Source organism: Chelmon rostratus, chromosome 7 (genome assembly GCF_017976325.1).
Source record: "Chelmon rostratus isolate fCheRos1 chromosome 7, fCheRos1.pri, whole genome shotgun sequence".
NCBI classification, from domain to species: domain Eukaryota; kingdom Metazoa; phylum Chordata; class Actinopteri; order Chaetodontiformes; family Chaetodontidae; genus Chelmon; species Chelmon rostratus.
Genome location: NC_055664.1, coordinates 10,192,000 through 10,214,074, shown reverse-complemented (window position 1 = coordinate 10,214,074; position 22,075 = coordinate 10,192,000). Strand labels below are relative to the sequence as shown.

Sequence of the window (22,075 nt, the reverse complement as noted above, 5' to 3'; positions counted from 1 at the left end):
TAATAGAAACATGGATTTTGCACATAAACGCCAGTCATTTTTGATCCATTCAGACAGGTAGAAAGCACAGAGGGAGAAAGAGCCTGGGAAAAAAATCTGGCTCAAATACATTCACATAATCTTAAAATCCTCAAGTAGAGTATAAAATATTAAAGAGCTCCCTTTCAGTTCAATTTAATGGTTATTAAAACACAGTATGAACAAGTGCATGTGTAATGCAGTAATGTAGAATCGTGAAGAATATGCGCCCTGAGGTGATTTAGTAGGTTAGGATGAAGAGGATTTGTCCCCGTCTCTAGTAAAGGACAAGAATGTGGAAGTTGTAATTTTAGATTCCAGGCCCACTGTCCCACTCTCCTCCCACCTTAATGCCCTGCTTGTGGTGTGTGTCACTGTAGATTATGCCAACAGTTCGCGAGGACTCGGGTTTCTTCTCCTGTCATGCCATCAACTCCTTCGGCGAGGACCGAGGCATCATACAGCTCACAGTGCAAGGTGAGCTCCCCCTCGTTTCAGACTCGGTTCGGCCCTCGGTCGGTGCTTCTTCAGGGGCTCCATGTGGAAGAAGGCAAAATTCCTTCCAGGAATTGTGAAGTTTTCTTTCATTTATCAATTTAATTGCTGCACAGTGTGACTCCTGCTCTTTGCAGTGCTAACCATAATCTCTCACTGGGAAAAACAGAGAGAGTAAAACCGATTCATCTGTCTGGTCTGCCTGCCAGCCAGTTCTATTTGAGGACTGCCGCTGTAATGCTTTGTCGTGCTCACGCTTTTCCTCAGAACCACCCGACCCCCCGGAGGTGGAGATCCGGGAGGTTAAAGATCGGACCATAGCTCTCCGCTGGACCATGGGCTTTGATGGCAACAGCCCCATCACAGGATATGATATTGAGTGCAAGAACAAATCAGGTAGACACAAGTCCAGGAAATAACTACCATGCAACCATCATGTCTATGTAAATGTGCGAATAGTCGATGCTACACAATAAATATAAAAAACAATAAAATAAGAAATGCCTCTGCTTCTGTTTCTTCCAGCGTCATGGCTATCAGCCCAGGTGACCAAAGATGTGTCACCGCAGCTCAACCAGGCCACCATTATTGACCTCCACCCTTCGTCCACCTACAACATCCGCATGGTCGCCAAGAACATCATTGGCAACAGCAACCCTAGCAACGAGCTCACCATCACCACTGATGAAGCAGGTTGCTGAGCTTCTCATGATACTGTGCTGTTGAAGCAATGTTTTAACATGTTTTACCTCATTTTCATATAACAGTCAGTAAAATTAGCTGCTCACAAAAAAAAACAACAACAAAAAACATTATGACGGATCTTAAATCTGCTTACAGTGAGGCGGTAAATCAATCTGGATTATAGCTGGAATAATTTTTCCCAGGGCATAAAATAAAAGTCTGCATTAACACTAATACTTTTTCAGTCTGCTCTACAGAGAACTGACACTTTGTTTGAATGCTGGTTTGGAAAGAAACTCTTCAGCTGTGCTGTTGTAGTGTTTCCTCCTGGCTCTCAAACCTGTTGAGTCATCTTTCAAATAATTATTTTATGGTTGTTTTAAATGGAGGCCATCATCTTTTATATCTAGGGAAACAGTTCACTGTTGCTTTTAGTCAGCTCTATCAGTGTTCACTTATCTTCTATTGCCTATAATGATCCCCCCACAGGCATACCGGCACATTAAAATGCCCCGTTTTACTGGATTTATTACTAAAATAAAGTCATAAACCTCAAATTAAATAAAACATATATCACTTTCTCACATTACTCCAAAGGTTAAAGTTGATGATGTTACAAGTTTATTGTAGATTATTATTAAGTTGAGGTGGAAACTGAGAGGCAGTTTGAATGAGAAAGAGCATAAAGGAAAATACACTCTTAACTCAACAGCACCATCTAGTGAAATTAAGTGGCATAAAAAGAGAATGGCTCTCTCAATGGCAGATCCTCTTTCATCTTAACACTAGCATGCAGTAATTTTAAAAGATGTGCTTTATTTGCAGCTCCTGACGGCCCCCCACAGGATGTCACTCTGGAGCCCACCTCCCCACAGAGCATCAAAGTCTCCTGGAAGGTAAAGTCCTTCTTTATGTATTTTGCTATGAGCTATGGCCCTGAAAAATACATCAATATGTAGACTCTTCCATCATTATGAATTAAACATTAAAGGGCTAAAAAAAACACAAAGAAATGTCTTTAATCTCTCTGCAGAGGTTAGTTTCATAATGTACTGAATGTGTAAATAGACTTTTTTTAATTTGGATGCCCAGAAAGCTAGCAACCAGTTTAGTAATGCTAATCAGGATCTTCATGGAGAATAAATAAATTAAAGTTAAACTAAAGTAGCTGAAAATACTGCATTTGGTATGCAACGGTATTAGAAGGAGCAACAGTGACTTTAGGGTATATGTGTAAGTTATGTCTTCTTTTATATCCTGTGGCAGTTTAATGATAATCATTTGGTCATGATTGTTTATTAATTTATGAAAATAATGTTTTTTTTTCAGTATAACAGATCAATTGAAACATCATAACCATGCACACACGTATAAAATCAATTTTCTGTGTAGTGAGTGGTTTGCCTCAGGGTTTAGTGGGTAATGTTTGTATAGTTTTTGTAAGTTGCCAAGTCTTATGGTCTCCTAAGCATTTTCTGTCCTGAATCTCATCTTGCAGCCTCCCCAGAAGCACCTGCAGAATGGCGTGATCCGGGGCTACCAGGTGGGCTACAGGGAGTACAGCCCTGGTGGGAGCCACCAGTTCACCATCATCAGCGTGGACACCACAGGAGACACCACAGAGAGCATCACTCTGGACAACCTGAAGAAGTTCACTCAGTACAGCGTGGTGGTGCAGGCCGCTAACAGAGCAGGCACAGGGCCATCCTCACAGCAGGTGGTCACCAAAACTCTGGAGGATGGTAAGGGGCTGGGTGTGGGTGGATCTGATGTGTCATTACTGTAAATGTCAATGTGTTCAAGTCCCTGTGTCCATGCTGAGGACCTTGTGTTTAGTTTGCTGGCTTATTACTTAGCGTAGCCTTATATTTGTTGTGGACTGCTTGCTATTGACTTGTTACTTTGACAGAGTTTTGAATCAAATATGACCCTGTACCTCTTCCACTCGCGCTCAAAAAAGCTCTATGATATTCTTGTGAAAAGGCTCCCCTCTACTGGACATTTGTTGAATTACATCAGGCAAACAAATGCTCGATTTTCAGTACTATTGTGCCAAAGTGTCTGCTGATTTTACAAAATATAAAGAGTCCTCTCTTGTTTTTGAAACCCCAATCAAAATAAAAAACATGCCCATTGTTCATAATAAAATAACACATTAGATGTTGCATGTTTCAGTCGCTGGAGAGTTTAAACATTCAGCTATTTTACAATTAAAGAAACACTCTCCACTAATGCCCCATCTTGTCATTATATGATTTGGTTCTCTCAGTAAAGAAGAAAAAGGATGCAGCTTTTATAGATATAGTACAAAAATGACTCATGTACTGTATCTCAACAGATGTAATATTTGATGTCTGAAGTTTCTATTAAAACTCATTTGTTATACTCAGTGAATTGCCTACATAAGGGCACTTGCCACTCCTTAAGCCTACATTAAGCTTTTACTCCAATACTTCTTCTCCCCTCTTGTTTTTCGTAGTGCCGTCTCGGCCTCCTGAAAATGTCCTGGCTGTGGCAAAGTCACCAGAGGTCATATCGCTCTCCTGGATGCCTCTGCCCCGAGAGGCTCTCAATGGAAACCTGCAGGGATACAGAGTCATCTACTGGGCCAACCTGCCTGATGGAGGTATTGACATTAACACACCCAAACACTGCTCTCACGAACAGATCGATGCAGTTTACTGGCCATTTAATACTCTTTATTTATACTCTCTTCATTAATGCAGGGCTGGCTTTTCTTTGCTGTTGCTTGTTGTAATGGTTCACCCGCCAGGGGAAGCTGTGGGATTGTCATACAGTAATATGCTGTTGTGAGTTGCAGAGGTGGTTCGATAAGTCAAGCTTTCCTGTGTGTGTGTGTGTGTGTGTGTGTGTGTGTGTGTGTGTGCATGTATGTGGGTGGGTGTGTGTGGGTGGGTGTGTGTGTGTGTTTTATCAGTGAGGGACAATTGTGGCTCATGCACCATTAACCTCCATCTACTCTTTATCTGACTCATCCGATTTGAGGTTAATGAGACATTGCTTTGCAAGTTTAAGTGTAATTTTCTGCAGCTTCTTTGCTCTGAACTTTTTATCTACTCTTAATTTATATACTTGATGAACAGCAGCATCTGATTTTCAAAACAATTTGTGCCCCACTAACAGTGGAAGATGTTTATTTTTTTCTAATGCTGATCAGCAGTAGAAATACAAAGACTGCATTGCACAGAGGGAATATTTGTTCCTGTGTTTTTTCCCCTTGAATGTACACCCTGCTGTATAGCAGCGATCCAGCCTGCAGTCTGGCTGGTCTCCATCAATAATTCACAATGCAATAACTCAGTGAGGCCCATTGCCTCAGCTCTGAGTGACAGGGCATGAGGGAGGAGAGGGAAGACAGGCCTGGAGAAAAATGAAAAATAACCTGTCTTTTTTTGTTGTTGTTGTAAATACTTCAAAATATGAAATACTTCACTATGCAGTGGAGTGCTTACCATCCATGCTCTATACTGTACATTTAGAACATTCTCAGTTGACTCTCTCAGTAGCTTTCATCACAGGTCACAAATATTTTAATGACTTTTCAATTCTGAATTGACTGTTGTTGGTATTAGTATGCAACGCAATCCCACTAAGCTGCACCGTACCACTGTAGTGAGAACCACTTTTGATACCCAGGCTTGTTAACACGTCTCCTGTCCTGTCGCAGAACTGGGAGAAATCCGCAACGTGACCACCAATCAGCCGTCTCTGGAGCTGGACGGCTTGGAGAAGTACACCAACTACAGCATCCAGGTCTTAGCCTTCACCAACGCTGGCGACGGCGTCCGCAGTGAACAGATCTATGTCCGCACTAAAGAGGATGGTATGGCCCATTAACAGATATTACAGAAATAACACACTCAAATTTATGTTCAGCCTGCAGCAAATATTATACAAAACAGAAAGATGTCTATAAAAGCACTTGTTTATAATTAGTTATTGTTTTTACCATTATCATTTTCATCATTTAACCCCAACACTTATTCCAATTCGGACTTGTAAATCATGTTGGATTAGGTGGTCATGATACTTGAGATTGGGGTCCACTTAGTTCACTCGAATTCTGTTTTGAGTGTAGTTGCTACTGATAAACATGAAGCACAAAAACAAGGAGCAACTGGGGACATTTATTCTGCTTATGCTTTATGGTGATAAAACATGTTTCGATGTGAACCCTATGCTGTTCCCTTCTTCATCAGTTCCTGGTCCTCCGGCGGGGGTTAAGGCTGCAGCCTCCAGTACCTCTGTGGTGTTTGTCTCCTGGCTGCCTCCCCTCAAACTCAATGGCATCATCAGGAAATACATCGTCTTCTGCTCTAACCTGCATCCGATGGTAATAGCATTTGTATACCAAGAGATTTTCACTCATCTTTTTCAAGTCTCCCTCCCAGTTTGTCACAGCCAGTCCAGGTGACTGTGCTCTTGTGTGAGTCAAACATTAAAACATGGCAGGATGACCGCTGGTACCCATGCTGAACATGTGCTGTGACTCAAACCATCTGAGTGTTATCAAATGGCATTTCTCTCGACACTGCAGCTACCCAGCGATACAATAATCTTTCCTCTCTCTCCGTTTTACAGGTGATGAGTGAGTTTGAGGCGTCTCCAGATGCCTATTTCTACAGGATCCCCAACCTGGCCCGAAACAGACAGTACAGTATTTGGGTGGTGGCTGTGACGGCCGCAGGTCATGGCAACAACAGTGAGAAGATCACGGTGGAGCCTCTGGCCAAAGGTACACCACCCTCACCAAGCTGACCCGGCAACAGCCTGTGATATCGATATCATTTAGATTCGGAAAGTTATTTCCACCCAAAGCGCAATTAGTAATAAGCAGAGAGTATTAAATGTCATCCATCCATTATCTATAATGTTTATCTCAGGTGGTTAGCCAGCTGACATTGGCTGAGGGGCTGGATTCATCCTGGTTGTTATAATATGTTAAATATATGCTACATATTATTATTAAATTAAACTGTATTTGTATTTGTATTAAACTGTATTTGTGTTGCAGCCTTCATACTAAACATGCAGCTCCACATGTGTGCTTCACATTAAAAAAGGAATAAAAACAGGAAACAAAATTAAATATAAAAGAAAATATATAATACAGACAGATAATTGTATAAAAAGTTAATTAAGAATATCAGGAAAACACATCTCTGATACAATGTCCACAGTAAATAATGTGCTCAAATGTGCTGCAGTTATTGCGTTCACTATTTCGGTTAATTATACAGTCCATCAGTTGTTCTATACTGTTATTGTTATGATTTGATTATAATATAAAATTATCCATAGAATATGTCACACAGTGAGGGGTTGTAAGCTTACTCAATGATGGATGGGGTCCCTTCAGAACAAACTGGGGTAGTCTACTTAAAATGATAGCATGAATTAAATGAAAGCATAAATTAATTTTCATTGCTTTAAATGTTTGCTTCTGTGTGGAGAGTTAGCTTTAACATAACTAAACATGTGTTATTAATAACTGTATGAACCTTGTCATGACAATAATGTTTTTAATTAAGGTTTAAATACATGGTTTAAAAGTGAACGCCTTGTTTTCTTCACTGTTAATGAAAGCGTCATCCCTTTAGACCACCAACAGCGCGCCGTGTTTGTGTTGTTTTTAGCTCCAGCCAGGATCCTGACCTTCAACGGCACAGTGACCACTCCCTGGATGAAGGACATTGTTTTACCATGCAAGGCTGTTGGAGACCCTCCGCCTACCATCAAGTGGCTCAAGGGAAAGTAAGTGACACATAAACAAGCATGTGGTGTCGCTCAGTACAGACAGATTATCAGACTTTCATGGATATCATGACAGCATTATGGCCCATAGTAATAATTTTCCCAACATCGTTTCCGTCTTTCTCCAGCACTAACGGAACACCTACACCTGTTCTGGTGGATGGTCGTCGGAGTGTCCATAGCAACGGCAGCTTCATTATCCGCACAGTGAAAGCAGAGGATTCTGGGAATTACAGCTGTGTGGCCAGCAACAACTGGGGCTCGGACGAGATCACACTCAACCTGCAGGTCCAAGGCAAGCAGTCAAACAGTTTTCGGGCCGCGTTCCAAATCTCAGACTTTGTCTTTTATGTATAATGTGTGCTGCAGCTGTCCTTACACTGTACGTACTGTTGCATGTAATATGCAGACAATTGGGACATACTGCTTCATCATAACATTGAACTTTGATCCTGCTGCTCATACTGTACATCCGTTACGGCCCATAGCGTAAATTTGAAGGAAAAAGAAAATGTATGCACTTTGGAATGGGTACCAAGACTTAGCGCTTGAACACCTGCTGGGTTATATAACATTTCTTAGCCCACCAGATCTCTAAACACAAAGGTTTCTGCTCCCTACCTTTCATACATCATCCTCAGCAAATGGTCATTCCACCTTGGCCAGGAGCGCGTGTTCCGGCAGAGGTCACAAATACTAACAGTGCAGTGAACTTTTGTTTGTCCTCAGTCCCTCCTGACCAGCCACGGCTCACAGTTACCAAGACTACCACCACATCAATCACATTGTCATGGATACCCGGAGACAACGGAGGGAGCTCCATCCGAGGTGAGAACAGCACGGAGGCACACACACACACACACATAAAACAAATGAATCTGAAACAGCACAGCGAGCAGTTTCATGACAACAAATGTGCTTCAACTACACACATTATCCTTTATATAAGAAGAATCACCTCCCTTCAGCTCCCCATGATAACCAGTGTCACCTCCTCCTTTACTCTGGTCTACCACTCCTGTTTCGGCTCCTGTTTCTCATTATCTGGTGGTCGGGCTGAATATTCGAGTCCTAAAACGGTAGATTAAAAAGCAGCAGGGAAGATTAGGTCTGTTTAAGCGAAAGATTAAAGCGCTCCATCTTGAAGAAAGCACAATCACAGTCAGACGATTTGTGGTGATTTATCATTGCTCCTAATCATGGAGCTCCTGTCTGTGGAGTTGCAGTCCCTATAAAAGCTGTCCGTGATACCTCCTCTCTGATATTTGTTTTGCTTCCCTGCTCGCAGCATCATCCATCACCAAAATACACACACCTAGGCGTGCAGTTGTCTATTTTTAGCCAGGCTTGCAGCGTGCTCAGGGGAAGCAGTGCCGGTCGGTCGGCCTGTCCTCAGACTGTCACTGGAACACTGTTGTCCACATAACTATCACTGAAGAACTGAGTAACTGGATAGATTGCCATGAAATTCAGCGGAGTCATTCATGGGGCCCAGATGATGAATCTTAATGGCATTAGTGGACTCTGACCTTTCATTTAGTGCCACAAACAGGTCAAACACACACATACTCAACTCTTACTTACTTTTACTAAAACTATATCCATATGATTTATGTGTAAACTAGAGTAAATGTTTCTGTATGACGTACTTTTCAAATCGTCTGCCTCCCCTCTGTGTCCCTTCTCTCGTCCTCTCCGCAGGCTACATCCTGCAGTACTCAGAGGACAACAGCGAGCAGTGGGGCAGTTTTCCCATCAGCCCCAGTGAACGTTCGTACCGTCTGGAGAACCTGAAGTGCGGCACCTGGTACAAGTTCACCCTGACGGCCCAGAATGCAGTGGGGCCCGGGCGCATCAGTGAGATCATTGAAGCTAAGACCCATGGGAAAGGTAGGGAGTCCCGCACAAGGCAAATGAATCTGTTTGCCACGTTTCGAGTTTTGAGACAGTCAAACAACAGCGATGACAACTAATCGTGTTGTTTAAAAGAAGCAGCTTCCTTTGGGAGTCATGGTCCCAAACTTATGTTGTAATAACTGTGGTGGTAGAATGAATTGAAGTAGGTGAGGGAATAGTTTCTTTTCCCAGTCACCGAAATTTGATGACTTGATTCCATTTTGTTTTCATTGATCTTTAAAACTCGTAACTCAAAACTCCTGTTCATATTCCTCAGAGCTGGTGTACAAGTATTGATGTATTTGACTTTCTTTGCATCCACACGAGTTTTAAGATTGGTTTCACTGAGAAACTTTATGCCAAACTGCGATCTTAACTGTGAAATGCTGATCATCTCCTCCTCAGAACCGCAGTTTGCCAAAGAACACGAACTCTTCACCAGCATCAACTCCACCAGGGCCAGACTCAACCTGGTCGGCTGGAACAACGGCGGCTGTCCAATCACCTCCTTCATACTGGAGTACCGCGCGGTGGACTCGGCCACCTGGACCACTGCCCAGCGCACATCGCTGACCAAGAGCTACATCCTGTACGACCTGCAGGAGGCGACCTGGTACGAGCTGCAGATGAAGGTCACCAACAGCGCCGGCTCAGCAGAAAAGAGGATCACGTTTGCTACTCTCAATGCTGATGGAAGTAAGTTTGGATTAAACAGACTGTCACACAGTTGCACATATATAGAGGATCACTGGATCAGGATGGAAGAGAAGCATCAGTGCCAACTTTAAGAACTTTTAAAGGAGTAATGGAGCCTCCCTCCAAACTGATGGCCCAACATGTCAGTTTAATTAGATTACATGAATGATGAGTATAAGACCAAGGAAAAGGGTTTCCGCTTGTTTCATCTCCTTTTTGTGTTCTTTGATATCAGATCTCACCCACTTTAAGGCGTTATGAGACATTGCTACAGTACCTTTGAAGTAGGGTACCTCTATTTCACATTAACACATGGTCAGAAGAAGGAGGGTTGGGGGCAAAGGGAAGAAGTCAGACAGAACTTACTCTGAAATTGCAATGTTTTAATCATTACACCACCTTTAACAGTGTTGCAGCCTTTGTTGCGACTGTTTGTGGCAGCAGTGCTTCATGTCATCCTGCAGTTCTGCCTGATAGTACAGTCTGTGCTTTAAGATTGTTTGTGAATAGGCAGGTTTGTCAGCCTTTGAACAAATTGACAGGTACTCTGAGGGCTCAGCTGAGTAAGAAAACAGCCACGGTCTTCAGATTCTGCATGGGCCCTGGTGTAGCTTTGTTCGCCTTGAGCTACAGATTGTGTCAGTCACACACACAGGAAGTGTATAAGCTATAAAGAAGCACAGGAGGTGGTGAGAGCTCTGTGCTGCACTCCAGACTATTCATTAATTTCCTTTGAAGGGTTTTGCTGTGATGCGTGAGCTGCCTGTCAGGCTGTTATGTGTGAGTGGATGTGCTTCTGCATGTGTGTGGGCGTGTCTGTGTGGATGCTCAGTTTGACAGTTGGTCTATAGCTCAGCTCAGCTGTTGAGCAGCAGCCCAGGAGACTAACAGGACATGTTCAGTCTCCTAGAAACCTGGTGCTCCAGCCCCGATCCACAGTGACTGAGGAGAAAAATGGATTTTAATAGTGAAATTAGGCGTGAAACCTTTAAAGCAAACATCCAATTCTATCTCTATGATGAACCCAGTGTTAGCTGAGAGGCTCCAGACTGCTGTGACCTTGCTCAAAAAATAGATGGATGGCTAATGATAATAATAATGATATATACAAAGCTCAAGTTGGAAAAGCTCATAAAGGACTTATATTACTTTGCCAGGGTGGTAAGAACAGACAGAATCATTTCTAAATCAACTTGAAGAAATAGAGCATAAGGAACTCACAGATTTCTTTAGCGTTCAAGGGTTACAACAAAGTCTGCACATTAAAACACATTTAAAATGCATTAAAAATCAGTATTCAAGGTTTCATTCCCAAGCATTTTTCATCTGTACAATCTTTGACTGTGCTGCATAAAACATATTTTTCTTCCACCCTTTACTTGCAGGAGTTATTGTTTTTCAACCTTGTTATATTGGTGTTACACAAAATAAGCAAAGTAGTGTTGCTCGGAACAAATGTTTCACATTAACAGCAACAAAACGTCTCGACATTATTAAAAAGCCACGATGTCGTACCTCACCTAGCAGCAACGATCTAGGTGAACATGCACATGAGACTCTCTGTGTCTGTGCATTCATTCCTAATAAATGTGTTTGTGAATGTGTTTCTTCGACAAGGTACCATCCCTCCCCTGCTGAAGACGGGAGATCCCATCTCAGACAACATGTCAGGCAGCGGAGGTCTGAAGATGGTGGTGACCATCACCTCTGTTCTGGTGGTAGCCGTACTGGTCTTCATCATGCTCATGGTGCTAAAGAGGAGAAGGAGGGAGCAGCGGCTCAAGAGACTCAGAGGTGGGTTGCAGACCAAGTTAAGGTTTATATTTGAAAAGGGGGTTGATGCACTACTAACCACTTCAGCACAGTTAAGCTGTAGCCTACATCTCCTCCTGCATTGATGCGCAACAGAGTGAGTAATGTGTGCATGTAGGTATCCTGATTTCATCTAAAATGATCAGAACTACAAATAGTAACAAATAAAAATCGAACAAATGTAGATATATGTTAAAACACACATCCAGTCTATGGGCCAGCATGCCTGTGTGCAAACATGCACAGAAAAACACATTTATAAGCACACCTGTGCAAAGTCATTGAAATCTTTTGATAAACCTGGAAAAACTAAGGTGAAACTTTGCTTTTATAATCAGAAAACTGCAGTAGGTGTCTTTTCAGGTCAAACACCTCCATGTTTATTCAATCAAACTCTCTAACATGCTTTCATCGCCCTTTTGTAAGTGGAATTATCAGTGATTGTACCATATTTCCGCTGCTGTAGCTTATCAACTAGGACAGTGCTATTATGGTATTAACTGCCTCTTTGCTGACTTCACAGATGCCAAAAGCCTGGCAGAAATGCTGATGAGGTATGTGCGCTTAATTTTAATTTATGCTAGCTGTTTTCCTTTAAGCAGCGAACATAAATCACAGTGTAGCCCAGCGTTGCAGTACCCATCAGTAAAAATCAAATATAATGCACCCTGGATATGCTGCCCCGTTACCTTCTCGCAGCTACTTATCAACTTGAATGGAATTGAGCTAGCATTTCTGCGATACAATGCAGAATCACACAGCTGGAAAGTAATGGATTTTTCTCATCAACCTCCTCAGTAAGAACACACGGACTCCAGACACGGTGAACAAGCAGCAGCAGACGTTAAGAATGCACATCGACATCCCCAGAGCCCAGCTCCTCATCGAGGAGAGGGACACCATGGAGACAATCGGTAACGTGCTTCAAGCTCGCCAGTCACCTTATTCATTATGTTTACATCTTTTCTACCACTCGCTATTGTTTTCCTGCTTTACTTATCCTTTTCTTCCTTCCTGCTTCCCCCTCGTTTCGTTTTTCTGTCTCTTAGATGACAGGTCCACTGTGCTGTTGACTGACAATGACTTTGGGGAGACAAACAAGCAAAAATCCTCCACAGTGACCCACACAGTCCACTACCAGTCTCTGTCCCAGGCCACTGGACCGCTGGTGGACGTGTCCGATGCCAGGCCTGGAACCAGTGAGTCCCACCACCGTCAGTGCTCAACATTTATTTCCTTTCCTACTAATATTAATACCACTGTACTGGTCCTGTGTTACTGATGATAGCATGTTGGGAAAAAACTGTCTTGCAGCTAAAGCAGGGGTTGTGTTTTCATTTGGATACTCTGCAGTCATGAATCTTGCACTGCTAATTTTCCTCCTGAATCCACACAGTTATATTCTTGTCGCGGGATGACACTTAGCGGGAAAGAAATTTGCCTCAGCGCCATAAAATATATACACTGGTAATAGCATTTCATTGCACATTCATCTGAGTTACATGCAAGGCAAATAGCTTTTCCACCTTGTCTTAACTGTAGTTTGCCCTCACGCAGCATGTGAGCTGCCTTCTGGCAGTGAGATTACAAAGACACAGCAGCCGTGCTGCAGAGCGGCCTCTGGGCTTCTGGTGTTTGAGCTCCACTGAAGCAGAACTGATGAAGAGTAGCGATCTCCCTGCCCCTTCTAGACACGTCATCTCCTGATTGCCTTGCTCCAGCTGACCAGTTGGACCTGAGTGCACACATGCACTCACAGACATGGACACGCACACTCAGATTCGTAATGATCTGAAACGATTTTAATATTTTCCCACCAAAATAAGCCAACAGATTCAGATGTTACGTATATATGTACACGTATGGAACAGTGCACAAAGACATACAACGCAAAGAACAATATCACAGTTGCAAACACAACCTTAGCACCTTAGCAACCAAACACATACACATACATCCACACACAAGTATACAGCCATATGATTGGTTCGTTTAACCTGGCCACTGGGGCATGAACCCAGTTTGCTGACTCATCCCTATTTTTTATTTTTTTTGCGGGCCAAACAGCTCCATCCTTTCATCCCTCCATCCCCTCTGATAGAATTACTGTCTGACCTACTACAATTACCAGCACCATTCTTCTCTGCACAGATCCAATCCAGGCCTTTTCTAAAGGTTCTCGTTGTGATTTGGCCCAGCGGTGCACAGAGCAGCAGCCTGTCTGGGTCAGGCTGAATATGATACTATTTATATGCCTGTGTGGAGACAGGTAGAGCTGAAGATGGATGATTTCACAGAGCTGTGGGCTGGTGCTGTTCAGTGTTCACTGAAGGAGTAAACTGTACATTTGTAACACAACACAGCAGGCAGGACACACATTCCCCACCTTGATGTTAGATCCCAGCCACAAATCATGCCGTTGTTGGTCACTGATGAGCCACATCCAGACCGCACAACAGTGGGATATTAGCAGAGACACTGTTTGAAGAATCCTAAACTGTCAACTGTTAACTTTGTCTTGCAGGTTTTTTGTCTATCGAGCAACAGGCTCCAGCTGCTGCAGGCAGTGTGTCCCTGTGGTCTTGAATTTATTTGTTTGTTCGATGCTGCCCCTAAAGACTTCATTTTTTATTCTGTACAATGAAGGCAAAAATATTTTAATTTCATTCCATGATTGACACAGTAATTAAGAAATGAAATAGTCTCTTAGAGCCCAACACAAGCCTCATAATTAGATTTTGAAAGAATGCAATTTATACTATACAGTCCAGGTACACATTGACTCTTTCAGTAAACGCTGATGCATGCATATGAGTAGAATAATTATTTACTGTTTTATTCAAGCACAATATCTATTTATTCACAGACTAGGATCTCTCAGACTTGCAAGAGTTCAGATCCCAGGCCGAGAGAGTAATTCTAAATACCTAAATATATAAAAATTTGACTCATCTAAAACATTTGTCAGCATATAATTGGCAGCTGAATCAAAACAAAATGAGTAAAGTGCTACTTAATGTTGATCAGAAGACTTGGGCTTAAATTGATTACAGTAAAAAATGGAGTAGCAGTTAAAAACTCTGTTCACCAACAGTTTGTCCTGTTCTCTCCTCACCAGATCCCACTGCCAGACGCACTGCCAAAGCTGGTCCTGCCGCGGCACGGAGCCGCTACGCCAGCCAGTGGACCCTGAACCGGCCGCACCCCACCAGCTCCTCACACACCCTGACCACTGACTGGAGACTCCCCACGCCCCGCGCCACCGGATCTGTGGACAAAGAGAGCGACAGCTACAGCGTCAGCCCCTCACAGGATACAGGTAGAGTATGGCAGGGTGGAGGCTGACCGTCACAGCAATCCAGAAACAACGTGAACCCACAGCCGCTTTTTATGGCTAAAGTTAGGGGATGTGACGGTATAGTGTTGCTTTGGTGAGATTTTCAAGTGTGAAGGCGACCTGCATGGCTCTCACACTGACTTCTGTGCAATCCAAAACATATTGGCAGTAGTTTTTCCATTTGAAAGTAATTTCGGGGCGTACTCTTGGCTGAGGCTACCGAGGTGCGATTCCAACTCAAACCTATGCCATTTCCCTCTTAAATAAAGCTAAAAAGCCCCAAAAATCATAGAAAACCATGCCATAAAGTTTCATTTTTGGCAGCATTTTAAAAGACTAGTGCTACACTCTACAACATCAATTAAACTTGTGTATCGTGATGTTTGATGTGCATTCATCAGATCGGGCACGGAGCAGCATGGTATCAACAGAAAGCGCGTCATCCACCTACGAGGAGCTGGCCAGGGCCTATGAGCACGCCAAGATGGAAGAGCAGCTCCGCCACGCCAAGTTCACCATCACAGAGTGCTTCATCTCCGACACCTCATCTGAGCAGATGACAGCGGGGACCAACGACTACACTGACAGCCTGACCTCCAGCACGCCATCCGAGTCGGGCATCTGCCGCTTCACCGCTTCGCCGCCCAAACCTCAGGACGTCAGCCGGGTCATGAACATGGCCGTGCCCAAGGCGCACAGACCTGGTGAGGAAGTGGACTTTACTACACCACTCATTCACCCTTGTGTTTCCCCTCCGTCCCTTTTCCATTCAATTAGACAGGGTGTAGTTATAGGAGGGATTTACATCAAATCCACCCACATCTCTCTCACCTGTGTTGTGAGACCAGCAGGTGGAGGATTAGGTAGAAATTAATAAATCAGACCTCAAGTGCTTGCTTTGGAAATGTAAACCACGTTTTTGCCGAAAAAATTGCTTTTGAGAAGCTACGTAAGCAGCACATAAGACATGTTTTCTCTTCTGTGGGAGTAGCTCCTAGTCTTTCTCTAACTTTTAGAGCCTTAACACAGTAAGCAAGCCCATCACATATCACCAACGAGGGTTATGAGATGCAGTTCCTCCAAAAGCACCCCAAGGATGCCTTTTATTGTAAGAAAACAGACTTTTTTTCCCTAGTAAACAATGTTAGCTCATAAACTACGTAAAGGCTCCGTCTCTAAAGGCTGTCATTACATCTGCAGTTTGAGAAAACCTGCCGTGCTCTCCTCTCAGGTTGTAGCCATCTTACCTTACATGACCCTGTGCTCCTCTGGGTAGCCCTGCAGATCAGTTACGAGTTCTGGCAGAGTGTGCCGGCGGGCTGCTGACCACACACAGAAGCACAGTCAGACAGACACCCCTCATCCCGACACATGTACACAGCTCATCCATCAGCGCGTCTGCTGTCCTGTTAGAGTGTGTCTGGGGCCGTGGATAATTAGCTTTGTTGGAGGTGTCTGAGAACCAGAAATGTCGGCCTGTGTGTGTTTGCACAAGGGGACGCGGTCCCAGAATCCTCAGTTTGACCAGACAAGGGTTGAGGCCATCAGATCTGCTCCTCGAGTTTCAAGCCTCATTATGTTTTGGACGTTTGTGTACAGGACAGCAGACTCATATCACCAGTTCACCAGGGAGAGAGGGCAATGAAAGGCTATCTGTCAACCTCTTCTGAAGCTATTGTCACTCAGTACAAAGCAGCACTTTTCTGCCACAGCGGAGACCGTTTGTGTAATACCAGACTCTTAGCCTTTCAGGCTGATGTGGCGTCACTGAGTGCTAGACTAAGGTGTCGGTTACTTTGGGGGATACAGTTTAGCATAAGAATCAAGTTGTGTTGCTTCTGCAGTTTCCTATCGGGTTGTGACTATTTGTAAGGAGTTGTGTTTTAACATTAGCATTAACGTTTAGCACAACATTTCTTATCAGACTTAAATGCTTGTCTTATATATTTTCATTAACATTTTAACATTTTCAGTTTTTTTAGCTACATCAGATGCTATGTATTTCAGTTGACTCGACAGTCAATGAACTGTGAAAAGTTAAGGATGTGGTTTTCTGAGAGGCCTGCAGCAACTCTGACAGTTAATAAGTACCGACACAGAGTATAGTGAGCGCAGCTGGATTTACACACATTATTCGAATCACAGGATCTTGAGGGTAAAACATTATAAGCCTTTGTAAATAGCTGCTCTGACCAATATTAATCCAGAATGTGTTTCTACATATGAAAAGGGTGACTGCTAAAGGTGCAATGTGTAATATATGAGCAGAATTTATGCTTAAAACATTCAAGAGCTATCATACACAAGGTTTTAGAGACATTTTGCCAGGAACAGCTGCCTCTCTGCTGCAGGGAACATGGTTGATGCAAGTGGTGAGACTAAACCACCTGTGGGCCGTAAAGCCAAAACAATAAGTCGAAAAACGCTAAAACATAGAGCTGGTGGGAGCTGCACAGTCAGGTGATAACTCTCTGTAGCTTCATCAGTACATCAGTGAGCACTTTCACGTTACATACTGTCCTGTGACCTGACATTCGTATCAAAATGTGGAGTGCAGCTTTAAGCTCACTCTTAATGGGAACAGAGTGGCAAAACCCAAACCATGAAAAACAGCCCCAGACCAAAAGTACACAAAAGTATGTAGACAAGTGGAGTCCACCTACTTTTTCCATGTAGCGTATGTCTCAACACAGTTGTGGTTATCAGTTAGTCACTCCCCATCTCCACATTTGGAGAGTCAAAGCAGAGTGTATAACAGTATTAAGCTATTGAAACCCAGACCCAGTGCGGAGGCCAGTTTCACTGACAGCTGGCGAATGACTAAGCTTCTGCCCCATCTCTGTCTCTATTACATCTGAGTGCCCTGAGCTGACCTCACCTGTCCATCACAAAGGTCAAATGCAGAGGGACGGCTTCTCATTCACCTCTCTCTCTCTCTCTCTCTATCTGATCTCATTTCATGTGACCGCCCCCACCTGACAATGTTGTTTTGAGAGTGACAGATTTGTTTATTTGTGCTCTTCTTCTTCACTGCCTCATCGGAGCAAATCCACGGACCCGTGACAGCGTGTTCCTCTCGCACTTTGCCTACAGACATTTTCAGCAGCGCTCTTAATTACAAGGCTACAGGCAGCACTGTAAATATGTTGTGTGTCGCACAAAATATAGAAATACAGGTGGGAGAATATCAAGACATTACCCTTCACAACAGTGCAGAGTGAGCTGGAGGTGGAACCAACACTTACGCAGATTAATGGCTTGGCAGGGAGTTGCTGTTTTATTCTGGTTACACAAACTGTCCCATTACTGTACGATCTGCAATTTACTGGCCGATGAATTTTCAAACCACATTTCTAATGAGCTCCCACAGCAACACTTTAATCTATATTTAATTCAATTAACACTCCTAGCCATTCATCATCTTTACTGGCACTAATAGGGCTTATTATAAAACACAGTAAATTATGCATTCTCCCCGTGAACCCAGAAATCCATTCTCCAAGGTCACATGTTGGATTGAATTTGCGGAGCCGGCCTCGTCCGCGCCGCCGTTAGTGCAGCCGGCGGGGACCTGGCATGTGTGTGCACGTGCACGTGTGCGCACATAGAGTTTACACTCACATTTGTGCACGTGTGGGCTGTGCACATGCGAGTGTGTCGGCACACGTGGGAGTCAGCACGTGCTGAAGAGCGGTCTGGCTTGCACACCTGTAAATGCTCGTTGATCTGTGGTCCTCTGAGAGATGAACTCCTCAGCGGTCGTGAAACAATACACACAGATCCTCAGCTCATCAAGTGTTGAATCTCCAGTGCCGCCCACTAGATCCGGCAACCCGAGCACCGCCCTGTGGGGGATTCATTTGCTCTGTTAAATACATAGTCCAATCAGTAGAAGGAATGCAGCAGAGGTACCATAAACTCGCTGAACCAAATCAAAGTGTGTCTCCCTCTCTTCTCTACCGCTTATCTAACACTTCAGACGATTACTTAAAGGCTGAAGAGACAGCTTTTAATCGTAGTTTATCACTCAGTTAAGGTATTAAATCTGACCTGCTTTATCTGGCTATGGGCGTTTACAAGTTATTCTGTCTCCTAATAAGACTCCAGTTTCTCCTCTCCTGCAGAGCAACTCAGCAGAGAGGGGGTCTGATAATTACAGAATGGCAGCAGGAACTGTAGCGGTCGACTATACAGACCAGCCGCTGAGACATAGTCCATCATTCAGCTTCATCACAGCAAGAAAAGAACTCAGGAACTGAATCATTGCATCAGTCCCTCACAATGATAGCAAAGATAATAATATTCATCGCACTATTACATTATGTTCTGCACATACTTCCTCATAGCAACTAATAAATCAACTAGATTCACACTGGGTGAAAATTGCTATTACATAAAAATAATAGTTATGTGAATCATTATTCCAGAAGGGCCCGAGGTGAGAAAACGTGGCGGCGTGACTGTGAGTTAAATATGGATTTTCAACTCTCTGCGCGGTTCATTTACTCCGGAATAGTACAAATGGAGTCTGTGTTGAGAGCACATACTGTACACAACGGGGATCCCAGAGAACTCCTACACTGTCTCTGAGGGCGAGCAGAGACTCTCTGGTGAATATCATCGTGGAACCGAGCTGACCCCATCTGCAGAAAGCAACAGTGGGGGTGGGGGCTCTGCATTCTGGCAACACTGTGTCAAACTATTTGTGGTCTTGTCTTATTTTAGAAATACATCAAGTCCTTATTGTTGTTTAAAATTATGGAGAATAGCTTGTGTTTCACACAGTATGAGTTTTCAAAAGTGTTAATATCTTGGTCAGGCATAAGGACAAAAACAACATGTATGATTTTTGTAATATCATGTGTTTGTGGTTGCTTGTCGACAGTTGTCACCCAACCCTGTAGTTCCTCTCAGGACAACACAGCTTTGAGTGTCTTTCGACTCATTGTTTTGGTTTAACAACCCATAACTGTACTGTTTTGTTTCACTCCACTACAGCATTACATATGTACAACCCTGTTTCCAACAAAGTTGGGACGTTGTGTAAAACTTGAATAGAAGTATAGTTTTTTTGAATAGTGAATAGTTTTTTTTAAATTAATATCCTCAGATAGACTTTGATGCCAGTCACAAAAGAAAAAAAAGTTGGGACAGTGGCAACAAAAGACTGAAAGAGTTGTGAAATGCTAAAAGAAAACAGCTGGTGGAGCATCTCACAGTTAATTAGGTTAACTGGCAGCAGGTGAGCGACGTGATTGGCTATAAAAAGAGCCTCCCAGAGAGGCTGAGTCTTTCTGAAGCAGAGATGTGGAGGACTTCACCACTCAGCGACTCAATGCGCTGGCAAATAGTGCAACAATTTAAGAATAATGTGTCTGCTAAGAATCTGGGGATTTCATTGTCTACAGAACATAATGTCATTAAAAGATTCAGAGAATCTGCAACCTGCACATTGTGAAGGCACTATTAATAAATAAAGTGACATATTAAACTGCTGCCCGTTTAAAAAACAACACTGCTGTAGTATTATTGTCCAACAACACGTCAGAATATCACTGTTAACTGTGGTTGAACAAACCTTCTCTCCTGTGTTTTGCCTGCCAGGAGGAGAGCTGGTCCACTTGCCACCTTACCTTCGTATGGACTTCCTGTTGAACCGTGGCGTGCCGCTGGCAGCCCGGGGCGGAGGAGTCAGCAGCAGCAGTGGCAGCAGCAGCAGTGGAGGTGGAGGAGGCGGTGGTGGTGGTGGAGGAGGAGGAGCAGGAGGAGCTGGAGCAAGTGGAGTTGGTGCTGGTGCTACAGGGGAAACTAGAGGAGGTGGAGGAGGAGCCATGGGCCAGACCTGCCTGGAACCCCAGAGGAACCGTACCCTGAAGAGGCCACCTCCCATGGAGCCCACCCCCATGGAAGTGCCCTCACCTAGGGAAGTGCAGCAGTGGCAGCCAGGAACTGCCTCCACCCTCCCCCACAGGGATGTCCGCGAGAGGGGAGAGGCCCGGGGTGAGGTCCGGGTGGAGGTCTCCTCCTCAGGAGACCTAGCCCAAGCACAGGCTGCCAAGCTCAGCACTTCCCAGGAGTCACTGCTGGACTCCAGAGGACACCTGAAACAGAGCAACAACCCCTATGCCAAGTCCTACACTCTGGTATAACACTGGGACACACACCGGACTGCTGCAGACAACAGGACTACTGTAGACCACTGGAGGAGGAAGGACAAGAGACAGACGACAGGCACAGGATGGACAGTTTTCCACAACAGATATTGTTGTATATAGAGCCGTTTCCGACATGCGTCTGAAGTGGATGCTTTTCTTTGAGTCTGTCTTTCTTTCTTTCACTCTTTTCTTTCTTTCCTCTCTCGCTCTTCTCTGTTGCTTTCACACTTTTCATTCTCTCACTCTTCGCTCCTCTTCTGACAAATTTTCTCTCACAGTTTTTATTTTCTACTTGAGTATTCTTTTATTCTAAAGTGACAACATATGAGGATTGCCAAAATGATTTATTTAAAATTTGAGAAAGAGAAAAAATACTATTGAATTTATATCAAGGACGATTATAGTCATTATTATTATTACTATTATTATTATATAAAAACAGAAAATATCTAAAAAAGAAGACGAGAAGGGGAGGAGGACTCTGGAGCACTCTGCAGGAGAACATTGCTTTCTTAATTTATTTTTATTTTATTGTCGCAGTGTGATGAAATCTGTGATTGGGTAACTGAGGGGGTTTTTAGCACTACGAAGAGCCAATACAGGAGAAGAAGAGTGACGCCGGACACAACCGCCAATGCTGACCAATCGTAATGTTTTTCAACCTTTCTGACGACTGCATGGCGACTGATCAAATGACAATTAATAGGAATGGCTGGAAATCCAAAAAGAAAAAAAAAAAGAAAAAAAAGAGAATTTTTGTCACACTATGAAATTATACAATGTGAATATATATAAAGAGATCACTTTTATTTGTGGATATTATGGGGAAAATGATTTGGTTAATAAAGTCCTTAGTCATGTTTGCACACATCTGACTTTGATTCATGTTGCTCAAGCCCAACAGCCTTCCCTGTCCACCCTCTTCCTCTTCCTCCTCCTGTCCTTCTGCTCTCCTTTGTCACATTTTCTGTGACCTACATTCCTCTTTGACTGTACTTTCTACTGAGACCTGTCATCCACAGAAAAACACAGAAGTTGTTGTTGATAAGACTTGAAATCCTCCAATCAAAGCCTGATAATTAACTGTTCATTCATTTGCCTCCAGGAGTCATGCTGAAAACTGGCATGAGGTTAATATCACATCAGCTTAGGTGAAGAACCTAAGTTGATGTAATGTAAGCCAGTTGTACCCGCTGTTTTCTGCTCT

General features: G+C 43.5%; 1 protein-coding gene across 5 annotated transcripts in view; it reads left to right on the top strand.

The window, feature by feature from the left end:
- Positions 1 to 21,730, top strand: part of dscamb (Down syndrome cell adhesion molecule b) — a 96,863-nt gene extending 75,133 nt beyond the window's left edge. Inside the window, exons 11-34 of one of the 5 annotated variants that reach the window (XM_041940171.1) lie at positions 399 to 495; positions 781 to 909; positions 1,039 to 1,206; positions 2,023 to 2,093; positions 2,696 to 2,939; positions 3,677 to 3,823; positions 4,886 to 5,041; positions 5,418 to 5,551; positions 5,800 to 5,953; positions 6,855 to 6,972; positions 7,101 to 7,267; positions 7,702 to 7,800; positions 8,674 to 8,862; positions 9,274 to 9,564; positions 11,182 to 11,358; positions 11,900 to 11,930; positions 12,175 to 12,290; positions 12,426 to 12,590; positions 14,495 to 14,695; positions 15,115 to 15,417; positions 20,318 to 20,378; positions 20,415 to 20,431; positions 20,537 to 20,713; positions 20,759 to 21,730. In XM_041940171.1, the coding sequence (XP_041796105.1) occupies positions 399 to 495; positions 781 to 909; positions 1,039 to 1,206; positions 2,023 to 2,093; positions 2,696 to 2,939; positions 3,677 to 3,823; positions 4,886 to 5,041; positions 5,418 to 5,551; positions 5,800 to 5,953; positions 6,855 to 6,972; positions 7,101 to 7,267; positions 7,702 to 7,800; positions 8,674 to 8,862; positions 9,274 to 9,564; positions 11,182 to 11,358; positions 11,900 to 11,930; positions 12,175 to 12,290; positions 12,426 to 12,590; positions 14,495 to 14,695; positions 15,115 to 15,417; positions 20,318 to 20,378; positions 20,415 to 20,431; positions 20,537 to 20,713; positions 20,759 to 20,862 (3,516 nt within the window). In that variant the 3' untranslated portion in view covers positions 20,863 to 21,730. Of the gene's footprint in view, positions 1 to 398; positions 496 to 780; positions 910 to 1,038; positions 1,207 to 2,022; positions 2,094 to 2,695; positions 2,940 to 3,676; positions 3,824 to 4,885; positions 5,042 to 5,417; positions 5,552 to 5,799; positions 5,954 to 6,854; positions 6,973 to 7,100; positions 7,268 to 7,701; positions 7,801 to 8,673; positions 8,863 to 9,273; positions 9,565 to 11,181; positions 11,359 to 11,899; positions 11,931 to 12,174; positions 12,291 to 12,425; positions 12,591 to 14,494; positions 14,696 to 15,114; positions 15,418 to 20,317 lie in introns of all 5 variants that reach the window. The other 4 variants (XM_041940172.1, XM_041940173.1, XM_041940170.1 and 1 more) reach the window with 4 other exon arrangements.
- Positions 21,731 to 22,075: the final 345 nt, after the last annotated feature.